The sequence below is a fragment of the Coturnix japonica genome, chromosome 8 (assembly GCF_001577835.2).
Source record: "Coturnix japonica isolate 7356 chromosome 8, Coturnix japonica 2.1, whole genome shotgun sequence".
NCBI lineage: Eukaryota > Metazoa > Chordata > Aves > Galliformes > Phasianidae > Coturnix > Coturnix japonica.
This window is the reverse complement of record NC_029523.1, coordinates 10128645-10142167: the sequence shown is the minus strand read 5'-3', so window position 1 is coordinate 10142167 and position 13523 is coordinate 10128645. Positions and strand designations below refer to the sequence as shown.

Below are 13523 nucleotides of genomic sequence, written 5' to 3'. Positions count from 1 at the left end.
AACCTTTCAGCTTTTAGCCCTTCCTAGCCAGTTAGTATAATGCTAACTGTGAAAGCAAAACGCAAAAGAGAAGCCTGTAAGAACTAAAAATGTCTACAAGGGACACTAAGTGAAAACAAACAAACACAGAAGAAGAATAGATTGTCAGGTTGCTTTTTTTTAAGTAGTAGAGTGGGATGAAAGAGCTCGATATGCATATAAAAATTATTGTTGTATAATTAGTCCAGTTATAAAATAATATTACTTCCAAAGGAAGCTTTCATATCTTAGCGTTTTTGAATTGTTTTTTTTCCTCTTACAATAAACTGCTCACATTGATACTTATTTTGAACTTCAATCTGAGAAATAAGTGTACATACCTTTACAGTGTACAGCAATGGCACCATTAGCATTTTCACAGATGTTTAAGAACCTCTGAACTATACTGTCACTCGGTGTGCTTCCGTCTATGAAAAACAGGTCATAGTGCTCAAAACCAGCATCAGTAAAGCGTTTTGCCTCATAAATTTTTTTGTTTAGTCTTATAATTGATGTGACATTATGTTTCCTGAAATAGGGAAAGTAGGCTTCAGGTGCATGAAGAGGATAACCTGTAAAATAAAAAAAAATTTTTAAAAAAAAGAGGAAAAGTCAAAGTGTGCTGGAACGATCATTTTATGAGGATGAAACTCAACTCTCTGGTAATAAAAATCCTTCGAGAAGTATAAGAAAACATCCTTGTACTGATGATGCTCTATTGTTTTATTTGGAATAATACAGAAACAGGTTGATATTGTAAGAGCTCACAAAATACTCCTGAAAATTACTAATTTAAATTACTAATTTAATAATTTCAATTGCTAACTAAAAGAGGAACAGAAATAACAATTGGAGCACAGTATTTCTGAAGCACCACACTTCTTTTAGCACACAACCCTCTACTTCTAGAGATTCACAGATGTTTGAGAGCTAAGGACAAACATTGATTCAGCATTTCAGAAGAGCTCTTTATCTGTAGAAAAGCTGCAGATCACAAGAATAAAACATGCTATAAGAGGAAACGCTATATGGAAATAGATTGGTGATCTACATTATAGACAAGAGCAACAGTCAAAGGTAAAATTGTGCAAGAAATATTTATACTTTATTAAACTATACTTCTACAGAAATTTTAGCTCCCAGCTCATACAATTTTCTTTCAGATTCCTAAATATTTTACAGTTACTTTGCTGCATATCAGCTACACTCAAAAATTAGATGAGTTGATACCTGCACACATTCCTGAATTTAATGTTTTGAATTAAGCTTGAGGGCTGCTCTGAAAGTAAAGCCTCCTATTTTATTATACTGGCCTGTGATATCAGAGGCAGATGCTGGTGGTATGGCAGTAGAGCCTGAACCTTCCTACCAATGTTCTATTTCATTTCTGTGTGACAGATGGCAGCAGAGGAACACACTGACAAAATGGCATCTGACATGGAAGTGTGTATGAAGCAAGGGTGTATCAATCCACTGACAAATCAATACTTGCTGAACATTTATAGAGAACAAACAGTGATCAGCATAGTAAAGTGGTGGTTGGTGTGTTTCTGTAAAGGTGACAGTGGGCCAAACATAAATAGAAAGCATTACTTTTTAGAGCAACCAGTAAGGGACCTGAGTTTCTCAAGCACTTCTGTCACTGTACAGAAATCACTGTTAGAAGACAATTTTGGAGTCGAGTTCTATGATTGTACATAAATTTTCATGGCACAATTATTTCTGCAGAAGACAGTTAATCCATCAAACTCTACAAAATTTTGCCCATTTGCTATCCATGTTTAATATGCTGAAGAAAATAATCAAAGAATAGCACCAAAAATATTAAAACCCTGAACCTTACCATTTTCGAATTTGCTCTTTGGGTGTGGTCCACTAAATGCCAGAAATTTTCCTGGTACAATCCAGTTGAAGTCACCATTTTCTACTCGCTAGAAAATTACAAGAGAAAAGAAAAAAAGTATTTCAATATCTCTACAAACAACGTAAAAAAAAAAGAGTGTTTTTTATAATAACTACATTCTCAATGCATTGAAGAACTTACCAACTTACAACAATACTGGCAAAATTTATGTTTTAACCAAAGAATTTGGAAAAAAACATCTTCCCTGTAAGGCAGTGGGAAACAGGCACTAAAAACACAATTCAAGGCCAACAAATTAAGAGAAGAATAATCCTGCAAAAACAATTACACTTTCTCCGTAGATACTGAAATTTACATTTAATTGTAGCTCTGTTGATTTAGCAACCATAGAAGCAATGGAAAAATCGTAAGACAAAGAAAAAAATATATATCAAAATCAGACATATTTCATTGTAAAAACAAATTTCACTTTTCAATGACAAGTTCAGAAAAGTTCTGTGGACTGTTTTATTGCCCAAAATTGAAAATGCTTTTTGTTTTTTTTCCCGTTAAGAGAAGAGCATTCATTCCTCATATGGCCATGCAATTATTCTCAGCATCGTTTATAAGGACACAGCACTCAGTTCAACTGCTTTATGAAGCTTGTGTTTTTAGTTCACAGTTCATCAAAACATTTTAATGAGTGAAGGATTCTGATAATGGACATTACTGTAACCAATTCACCAACTGCACACTTAGCTAACCCCATTAGCCTTGCTCCAAATGTCCTCACATAGTGAAAACTCCTGTAAGATAACAAGCTTGCGTAAGGACTAGAGAACTTTGCGCCAAGTCAGGACTGCTACCCATAGGAAACAAATTTGTATTCCAGACTGCAGTCTCAATATTTCAGCCCTCTACTCTCTTTAGTAAGTTCTGAAAATAAATCTGAATTATTTTTTATAGTTGCATTTATGACTTAAATAGTTCTTCATAGTTACACAAGCTTTTGTGGACAATTTAAATCTGAACCACTCTGAATTACATATGTATTCAGCACTACATGCAAATATTACTATAGAAAATTACAAACTTAACTATTTTTTATTAAGGCTAACAAAAGGGGGATTAACTGACTTGCTAGTGTAGTAATGGAAGAACTTTAGAGTTAATCTTTGTCAAGAAATGAAGTTTCTTTTAGCCTACTCCCTTTAAGTCTTATGCAACTTTTCTCCACACAGCTACATTTGAAGTGATAACAGCAAAACTCTGGAGTACTTACACTTTTTATAAATTCAGCACATTATACATGTAAACACAAAAAGCTGACCATCACATCGCCACATGTACAACAGCATAAGACATATAAAGAATAGGTATATATATATATATTGTATTTTCCATGTATATATATATGACTCCCATGTTCTCACTTGCAACTCAGACAAAGAGCGGGATTCATTCACACATACATACAATTCAGAGTAATATAAAATAATGTTAAGACTTGAACAATATAATGGGACAACTTTGTATTCAGCTTTGGTCAACTGTTTTGGCTTTTTATTTTTGGCAGTTCAACATACACCATATACACACATGTATATACACACACACACAATATAACAGTTTCTGCACATTTTTACTTTTATAACAAACATTGTGTCATAAACAGATCAATCAGGAAGCAGCAATTTCATACTTAGGTTTTACTAAGCAGTTCAAAGGCCATTCTAATTTCTCAATCAACACGGAACTCGACAGTATATAGAAACCCTTCTACAAATACCTTAAGCTTTGTGAATAGCTTTAATATAAAGACACCTATTGCATTTGCCAACTACAGCATATGCACATGTTGTAAGCTGAGCTTCCCCAACATTTAGTTCTCTCCTGGTTTTACCCTCTCACCTGAGCGTTTATGAAATATTTCCTACAGCTTATACATACATGTACTAAACATATACAATAAATTAACGATGGACTCTAAGAAAAGAATTTAATACATACTCAAACATTTACCTCATCTTTAGCCTACACACCTTTCTCACTAACTAGAACAGGACCATGAACTTCAGGCAGCTCCACAAACAATTTCTGGTACAACCACATTGCTGTCACCGATTTCCTTAAAAATGATCACCCTTATTTTGAAGTGTGGCAAATAAGAGACAAAAAGATCATCCAGGTATTCTGGACCAGTTGAATACAAACTTTGAGCCTCAGACTTCCAGCTCATAGGTGCAGCAAGGGTATATTTCAAGTGTTCTCTGCAGTAATATTGCTTGAAAAGCACTGCTACTTGAAGATAGAAAGAGCTCAAACAGTTGATGTTTGCATAAGTTAAGGAACATAGTCCTAGTGGCGTCTAGAGCATCTATTCTTCACTTGTCTCACAAATGGCAAAATAATATCATACCTGCATTTTGCAACTTCACTAGGTAAATATTTTGGATGTATTCTAACTAATCAAATGTACTGCTATATAATGAAAAAAAAAGCTCAAGCCCAATCTACATGGTTATTAAAAAAAAAAAAAAAGCGTAACACGTGGTACCAGCAGCTTCTCAAGAAGCTGCCCTGCAGGTACTGAAAGAAAACAGATTCTGTGCATCAGCTAACAACAGGCTTTGAGTTGTATCCTGAGGGAAGGGTGGGAAAGCATGAACGCAGTCTCAGGAAAAGGTTTCCCAGGAAAGCTATGAAAACATGGTACTTTGTGATGTTACAGTGTATCACATTGTAACGATACCCGTCTTCCTTATTTGTTCACAGACAGAACAGTTTTAGCCAACATTAAGGCTTTCATTGGATATCTAACAAACAGAACAATGGGGTGGTTTCACATACTTACCAAACATACAAAGACTAAGTTTTTCTTGAATACAAATGTTTTCCCAATGCATTTTAAAGTTGTGGGGTACTACGTATACTAAATTCTTTCAGGCAAACCAGACGCATTAAAGGTACAAACCTCATAATGTTCATATTCATCCACATCAAAAGTCTTAAAGTCAAAAAATCCATGCTGTAAGGCCTAAAAGGCAACAAGGAGTCAGTTCATTCTTAAATATGGTTTAAAATCTCATTTTACAATTCTGTTCTTGAGAATCAAAACCAAACCACTAAACATTCATGTTTTTGGCTTGGTGAAGTCTTTACATTAAGACAACATTAAATTCTGCACACAACAACACAGACAACAAAAAACTGTAACAACATCCAAAAACATCAGGTTCATCATTTCTCCTTCAAAGATGTTATGATGAACATACATTTGTTGCACAGCACTTAAATCTTCAAGTCTTTCCATCTGACTACATGTTTTTCCTTTAAGGCAGATGATAAATTAAGAAGTAATTCTTTTTTTATCATATTCTCATTCAGTAATTTCTATGCTGAGTATGTTTTTGGGTATTTTGGATATACCCAAAAATAAAAAAGATTAAATTATAGAATTTTTGTTTTGTTTTATATTTAATTCACTGTGATACTCTGATTATATGACTATAACTCCCAGGCACAAAGCTTTACAGATAGCAGTATGAAGGATAACCTGAACTTTGTGATTTGTTGATGTTATTTCTCCCAACACATTCCAAGGATAGAATGAAGTTAACAAGACTATAATAGACATGATCTATTAATAGGGTTGAATAAGCTGTTTACAATTTGATCTCTATTAATTTTACTTTATTTACTTTGCTACTAATAAATATATCAGTTTCATACCAGCAATTTGTATATAATGCCATATTAAGACAATTTTAGGAATTAAGAATTGATAGCACAAGTTTCTACGAATCATTGGAATACATTTCAGTGGCTTGTGTCTGTATGGAATCTAACAAATTCTGAAAACTACAGATGTTACAAAACATTCTAGGAATATGGTGTCTTAAAAACATACCACATTGTTATTTAGCGTATTTGTCACTATTTGCTACACATAAAAAACTTCCTTTTTGTGAAGGCAAAACCAAAATAGCTTCTCTAGCAGACAATTATCTCTCATGATACCGAGAGGTTTCTCCAAACAGCAGATCTAGAAAAGTGTCATTTCATTTAGCAATGCTGTGCTCCAGAATAAGTAAACTCCTTGAACTATATATAAATATATATGTATGGTATATCTGATACATGAAATTTACCCAGTTAGATTAAAATTTACTTCAGACTACACCATACAGTTTCTGCTCCAAATCTATTTACTTCTGGAGGTAAACTGGACAAAGATTCCATAATACATTTCATGGAAACAAAAGAAGGAAAACTGATCCTCGAAGTCCTCTTGACTTGTTTGTTGCAGATATATTATACTGACTGCTCCTGAATGCTTCATAGAGCATCAGAATCTGTAGAATGCCACACAAATTAGAGTCTTACCGCTAACTGACAGCTCCTTTCCCACCCCCAGAGAACTAAAAATATTAAGCTTTATCTGTCCTTTTTTCAGTTTTTAAGAGACACTTGTTTTGCCATTCTTTTAAGAATTACAAGTCGTCTATAAAGTATCGGTACAGAACCACTTATATAACCTGTTCTTCTCACCAAGATCACCAGGAATTCAGGTGAACAGGAAGTGCTCTTTGCTTACAGTATAAAGTATATAGTGTAGCATAAGGCTGCCAATTAAAAATGTAAAATAACTTACCCTTTCAAAGCAGCACTAGATTCATTTTACCCAGGATCACAACCACAAAAAGCACAGAAACACAGAATGGCCCAGGTCGGAAGGGATCTCAAGGTTCATGAAGCTCCAGCCCCCATGCCAGAGGCAGGGCCACCAACCTCTGCATTTAAAACTAGATAAGCCTGCCCAGGGCCCCATCCCTTTGTCCTGACAATTTAAATTTTCAAGTAGAAAATGATAAATTACCAATTTTGATTATCCTAATTTTGTTTGTAGGTTTATGATATTTACATCCGGTATCATATGTACTTTGAAAACAGCAGAGGTTTAACAAGGCAGCTAACTAGATTTCAAAAGTGACATGGTAAATCACCAGTAAGGTGCATTAGTTCCCGTTCTTTTTAAATAATTTTCAAAATATTGGAATCAAAAAATAAAAAAGCCAGAACCAAATGAAGGCAAGTATCTGCAATAAATGTATTAAAAGTGCTCAGAATACCTATGTGTCCATATGACTTTAGTTTATCCACTTATTCTCTTTTACCAATGGTCATAAATAACTTTGTGCACTAGGTCTGCTAATATCTGTAGACACTACCCAGCCAGGCCCAGAATGATTGAACATCCTATTTAAGGTGAACTACACAACCTCTGAAAAGCCATGCTAACCAAGTAAAACATAACCCTGTGCACTACTTAGAGCTCTCAGTAACTCAAGCTTCACAAACAGAGTTTCTAAATTATTTTTAAGTGTACTTTGCTGCTTGCTGTTGTTTTTGTGGTTTTTTTTTTTTTCTTTAAAAGTCATTTTAAACCTGTTTTTCTAAGGAAAAGAGTGGTTACCTTATTTATTCCCTGTAAACAGTCCAAGATGGTGAGATTGTAGGTGCAGTTCCCAAATGAAGCATCCCTATAAATTTAACAAATTAATTTCATATAAGTATCTTTTTTAACAAGTCAGGAAAAGGTAGCACATAATAGAAATTTATCAAATTATTCAGTCCTCTTGAAGAAGTACCCATTAAAGTTCATCGAATACATAGCTTACCAGCAGGGATATATCTCAGTGTGAATACAGTTACGATGCTGCAAATTTTCAGTATGTTTTTACATGTCATCCACCCACATGGCCTTGGACCAAATTATTTATGCTCTCCCCAAACAAGAAGCTTTGCTATTCTCTTTCAGTTGCACAAGGTCAGTAGCACACAAAGCAAAACTTGCTTTAAACATTATTCAAGCCTTCCTCTGTAAAAAGAAGAGGCAAGCTGACTACTAGCTTAGATTTCACTTTAGGGCTCTCATTTTGATGTTCAACTCCAAACATGATTATAAATTAATCAGACACTTGATATTGGTTCTGCCATTAGAAAAACAGTTTCTCCTTTTTAAAAAAAAAAAAAAAAAAAAAAAGAACATTAAAAAGCAAAACGTATTCATGAAGGAAGAGACACCAGCATAAGAACAAATGCAAACACCAAAAATAACAGCAATACACAAATTGGGGGAATAAAAGTAAAAGTACCCCTCAAACTCAGCTTCCCATCAGTTTGCATTTTAACAAATTCTGTCTGGGCAGACTTCCAAATCAGCCTCTGAATAAATGCTTTACAGTTTTGCTCTGAGCTACTTTATTGAATGCAATTTAACAGAACAAAAGTTCCGTGTTACAGACAAATCTTTAATCCATAATTTATTCAAAATTTAATTCTGTCATTAGTTACTTTTACTTTTGAGACTCTAATTGCTATAAGTAACGTGAAATTTATAGTATTGATATGGTCAAAAGTGCTTTAGAAGTATAATATAATCACACATTATGAGCAAATAATAGAGAAGTCTCAAGCAAGCGATGTTCATAGAAAATGCATACTTTAGGAAAACAACAAGCTACAAGAATGACACTCATATTACAGAAAGGCCTCTCAAGAAAGTCTTCCATGTTAGTAGATTAACTGAAATAATTATCACAATGATAATCATCACAACGTTTTAGAAAAGAAATTAACATTTTAGTAAATATTTAACATCCAAAATTAATGACAAGGTTTTTCAAGATGTAAAGCCATGAAGTATTTTGACTAAATTAAATAAGCAAAATATATCTCAACCGAAAATAAGCTTAGAAGACTATTTTTCACAGAAAGAAAATGAAGATTTTTTTTTTTTGCTACAAGTTTTTCAGCAAAAAAACCAAATCATTGGGATGCAGTGGGAACACACACGACAAAAATACTCAGAACTTACTACAGATTGATAAAATGGATGGCAAACACACACACAAAAAAAAAACATAAAACAATGCAAACCTATCCAACTAAGCACTTAGAGAAATCTGATTAGAAGACAAGTCTGTAACAGATGTCCAATACTATGTCATTCTGCTAAAAGTTGAACAGCTACTTTTTAATATTCAATCTCTGTATCAACTAGACAACAACTCTGTGGAATAAACTGAAGTTAATACGCTTCCAGTATTCTGACCTCTGTCAAAAAAAAAGGTCTTGATTTAATTACCTGAGCATTTCAAATAAACTGCTCAGTTAAACTATTTCTTTGTTTATACAGAATTGCCTAATTTGTTTCTTGAGCACCTTCAGGGAGGGTGATTCCACCTCTGTGGGCAGCCTGTTCCAGCACCTGACTGCTCTTCTAAAGAACAGTTGCCTGGGGTTATTGCAGCCAAAGAGCAGGAAATACTGGGCTCTAACAGAAACAGCACTAACATTTACAGAAGTCCTGTTAAAAATATAATGATTCTCATACCACAATAATCCGAGAAGCCAATTATATCATACTGGAGCCACTATTATGCATTTAATTAAAACATCTGTCACTGCTGTTAAAGTTCTAAAGCAGTAATTAATATTTTAGCTGCATAAAATGCAATAGATTCTCAGTGATCCATATTTTGTACAACAGTAAAACCAGATGGAAACACTACCAGAGTTATGAGAAAGAGTACTTTAAATAAAACAAATTCTAACTTTAAAGAAATAATGCTTTGGATGAAACTACAATTAGCTGCATACACTGCTCCTAGTTCGACCTGTTTTCAACTTTGCTCACCATTCTGGGCAGCGTGGTTGACAACCCTGCACGTAACAGGGGGGCTGAAACTCAGATCATAGTGGTTCTTTTCGACCCAGGCCATTCTATTATTCTATAAGTAACTAATGTGCATGGTTACCTTTAGAAATAAGAGCCATTCAGAAGTTGCTGGGACTACTAATGCACATACAAAGACATTTTGAAAGTTTTATTGATGGAAACAGAAGAATTTGGATTTACAGTGCTATATGTTCTTGTTTAACTCTGACACATCTGTTAAAACAGGAAAAAAGACTTCTGTTGTTTGATCAGAAATGAGAAGAGCACATACAGACTTCTCCTGCATGGTATTACAGTGTAGGAACTCCAATTTCTGTTGCTGATTCTGTACTTCATTACTGTATTTTATTTTATCTTTAAATGGCCAAATGCATAACTGCATTGATTTTCTAACACTGTTTTACCAACTATTACCCGTATTTGGTTCAAAATGAGAAACACACAAATATTTCTGACATACAGACGTAGCATGAATCTGAGCTGGTATTACAGAGCTGCAAATCCCACATCCGATTTCACAGTTACCAGAGCTGACCTCAATACTGCATAATGCTTTCTCTTTCACCAAATCTCCAAATGCCATCAATAAGAGAATAAATTGTTTTCCCAGAACTTGTAAATATAGAATTGAGTGTCAAAAGACAGAAACTGAAGTGAAATTCATGTCATAGATGGAAACATAACACAACTAAAACAGCTAAAACATATGTTTTTCCCTTTTGTATTGGAAGCCAAAACAGAGTAGTTGGAAGTGAAAATATTTAAAACAGCTTCATGGTAGGAAGCTTATATTTATCATGGTTTAAAATGATGTTAGTGGCATTTTCTTAAGCAGAAGCAAAAGGACAGAGTACAAGGACTTCAACAGACTAGAGCATCCCATATCAGCAAATCAGCCAAAAAATAAGATGAAAGTTTCTCAAATACAGCAATGCCTAATTCTTCTGCATTATCTTTAGTTTTTCCATTATAAAAATAAAAGTCTCCATGCATCTTGTGAGAGGAGTGTGCTGCCTTCTTTCCATCCCTGAATGATATTCACTGACGCTGTCTTCAGATGAAAAACCCAGCTGAAGATCTAAGCCGATTAAGGCCTTTTGAGGTCACCGAGCTCAATGAAAGTAGATCAAATTCCCAGTGATATTTTCATGTAAACATGCCTCAGAAGAACCTGACAGTCCTGCAGAACTTCTACCTATTGAAAGCTGACTGCTTCTCCCCCCTCACCCCCCAATAGAAGACACTTGACATATCAAATTAACAAGCCTGTTAAATAATCCAGCTGTAACACTCAACCTTTGATCATTGCACACTGATAAAACTCTTACACTTGAGACTATTCCAACAGAGATAAGCTGTACTACACAAGTTATGTAACACCTAAGTGCCAGGCTGCAAAGTGTAAATTCAAGTCTGTAAGAACTGAATTACACTTAATATACTGAGTTATTTCCTTCCCAGGTCTTAAAATAAGACAACATAGGACACTCAGCTATTGATTTTCATTTTTACATAGAAGTCATTTTAGTTTTTTTTCAAGATGCCACCTATACAGGAATGCAAATGTACAATTCCTCATAGCATCAGATCGGTTCTTTTTGTACAGAATAGTCTGAAGCCAAGCAGACACAATACCTAATGTAGCAGCAAAGATTCATATGCTTCAAGTCTCTGTATCATACTGTATTTTGCATTAGAGAGGCCACACGTAACACAGGTGAAAATCATCTGAGAAGTCTTGGAAAACCAGGAAAAACATTCCCCCCCCCCCATTCCCAGCTAATATTCATTGCCCCGCTGCAAGACCTCACAAGATCTAAGTGTCCTTCTCTCAACTCCAGTAATTCTTAAGCTCCTTAGGCATCTATTCCAGCCTCTTCCTACAAATTTACTTCACAAATAACCCCAACCCCTGCCCCATACCATTCAGACTCCGTGTTTCTTACTTAGCCTCCTATCTTTTTAAACTTAAGAAATTTATCTTCTCATTCTTTTTTCCCCTCACCACCTGTACAGCTAGATTTCTTTCCCAGGATGATAAACTATACCACACAGGTAACAGAATCTTCTGAGGCTCTAACCCAGTGCCAAACCTTGACACAGTACAAAACACCTTCAAAAGAAACTTAAGTGCTTTCCAGCCTGACACCAAATTAGAAAAAACTTTCAAGAAATCAAGATGCTTATTTCTTCCAGCGTAAAGAAAAATTCTGCCCAAACTTCAGAGCTCCATATTCCTTCAGTAAACGGCAAAGTCCTGCTCAAGATTGCTTCCCTTCAATCCTCTCCTTTCCTGATCCCAGAGGAGCTAACCATTCTATTTTGGAATAGAATCTTGTGAATTTTGACTCTGGCTCTGCTGTGAATGCTTGTTTGATACTTGCAATATTAATGACATACTACAGTTATGTTAATTTTCTTTATGAAGTTAAATATTTAACATGATTGCTTTGTGTCACTGAAGTTGTTACTGTAGTTTTTAACTAGACTCCCAAGAAAACAGAATCCATTACTGTCACTGCTCTGTACTAGTCAAGTAGAAACAGCACTTTTACTATATTACTTGCATCATCCTAAGGGACTGGTTGCAAGGTAAATGTATGTAGACTTTTTCTTGAACAAATAAGGTTGCATGAACACGACTGCTCCTAAATTTTGTCTTATAATTTCAGGACTCGATAATTAAGGTTCTTTTCTTTGTCAGTACTTTGTTTCTACATACCTTAATTTTTTACTTTGACAAGGGAAGAAGAAGAGAAGGAACCTAAAGACATAGCAATTTACTATAATTTTGAACAATACATTTTTTAGAATAGGTGAACAAAATAAAGCTATTCTCAGGTAACACACATCCTACACTACTGAAAAAGTTTTGCTTCCTACACTACTAATAAGTTTCACCGTTCAATAAAGGTTTGAATAAATTAAGCTCAAGATTCTGTAGAAAATAGATTGCGTTAGTTATTAAAACTCTTCCATGAAAAAATGTTATTTGTTATGAATCTCCTACCCATGTTGAACAACTGAGACAGCGCTATTTGATATGAAAGACTGAAACAGTTTTCTAGACTCAAATGCTACCTAGTAGTCTCCAGAAGGAAGGCAAAAATCCTGGACAATTATTTCACTTGTTGCTTCTTCAAAATAAAATAATTCTTAAAAAAACAGCCAAAAGAATGGATGCTGTTTCTGCCCTCAGAATAACACTGCTTGCTTCAAAGAGCCACTTGCAAAAATATTCCAGGAGTCAAACCTTCTAAAAGGGAAAATGGCCAATGCAATTAATTCAGATCAGGAGAAGATCAGAATTCAAGCCTAAAAAGGGTGAAGAAAACTATATGGTATTCTTAAATTTAGATCATAATTCCTGTATTTTATATAGACTTTGGTGACATAAAAAAAAACAAAAACAAAAAAAAACAAACGAGTTATTATTTTTAAAAACGATCTTCTGCAGGTACATGAATTTTTAAGGTAATTTTATAATAATTGACAGATATCAACAACTCAAACTTCCTGGTCATTGGAGAGCTATCAATGATCAGATAACTGCATAAACTCTCTGATGAGAAAAGCAATCACTGATTCAACACCATTCTTTAAAATGAACTGTTTGATAGTTTAAGATTATAGTTAAACTTGCCTTCACGCTTAATCCTGACAACACAGTAGTTCATACTGTATCTGGCTCCTGTAGAAACTAATGGAATGGAGACAATCAGATTACTCCTTCCTGCTAGCAAACTTATTTAGATAGTCATAACAGCCAAAACTTCTGAGATGCAGGTCTCAGTACCACTCCACTACAGAGAGCATAGAAAAACTACTAGAAATGACCTATTGATTGAAAACAAAAACCAACTTAAGGAGAGGAATTTAGGGAAAAAGAAGTATATTTAGCAAATTCCAAATACAAAA

General features: G+C 34.4%; 1 protein-coding gene across 2 annotated transcripts in view; it reads right to left on the bottom strand.

The window, feature by feature from the left end:
- CDC14A (cell division cycle 14A) overlaps positions 1-13523 on the bottom strand; it is a 46845-nt gene that overhangs the window by 16061 nt on the left and 17261 nt on the right. For both annotated transcript variants that reach the window (XM_015870327.2, XM_015870324.2), the window contains exons 6-9: positions 7338-7404; positions 4836-4898; positions 1862-1949; positions 360-590 (exon numbers count right to left, since the gene is read on the bottom strand). In XM_015870327.2, coding sequence (XP_015725813.1) covers positions 360-590; positions 1862-1949; positions 4836-4898; positions 7338-7404 — 449 coding nt within the window. The remainder of the gene's footprint in view (positions 1-359; positions 591-1861; positions 1950-4835; positions 4899-7337; positions 7405-13523) is intronic.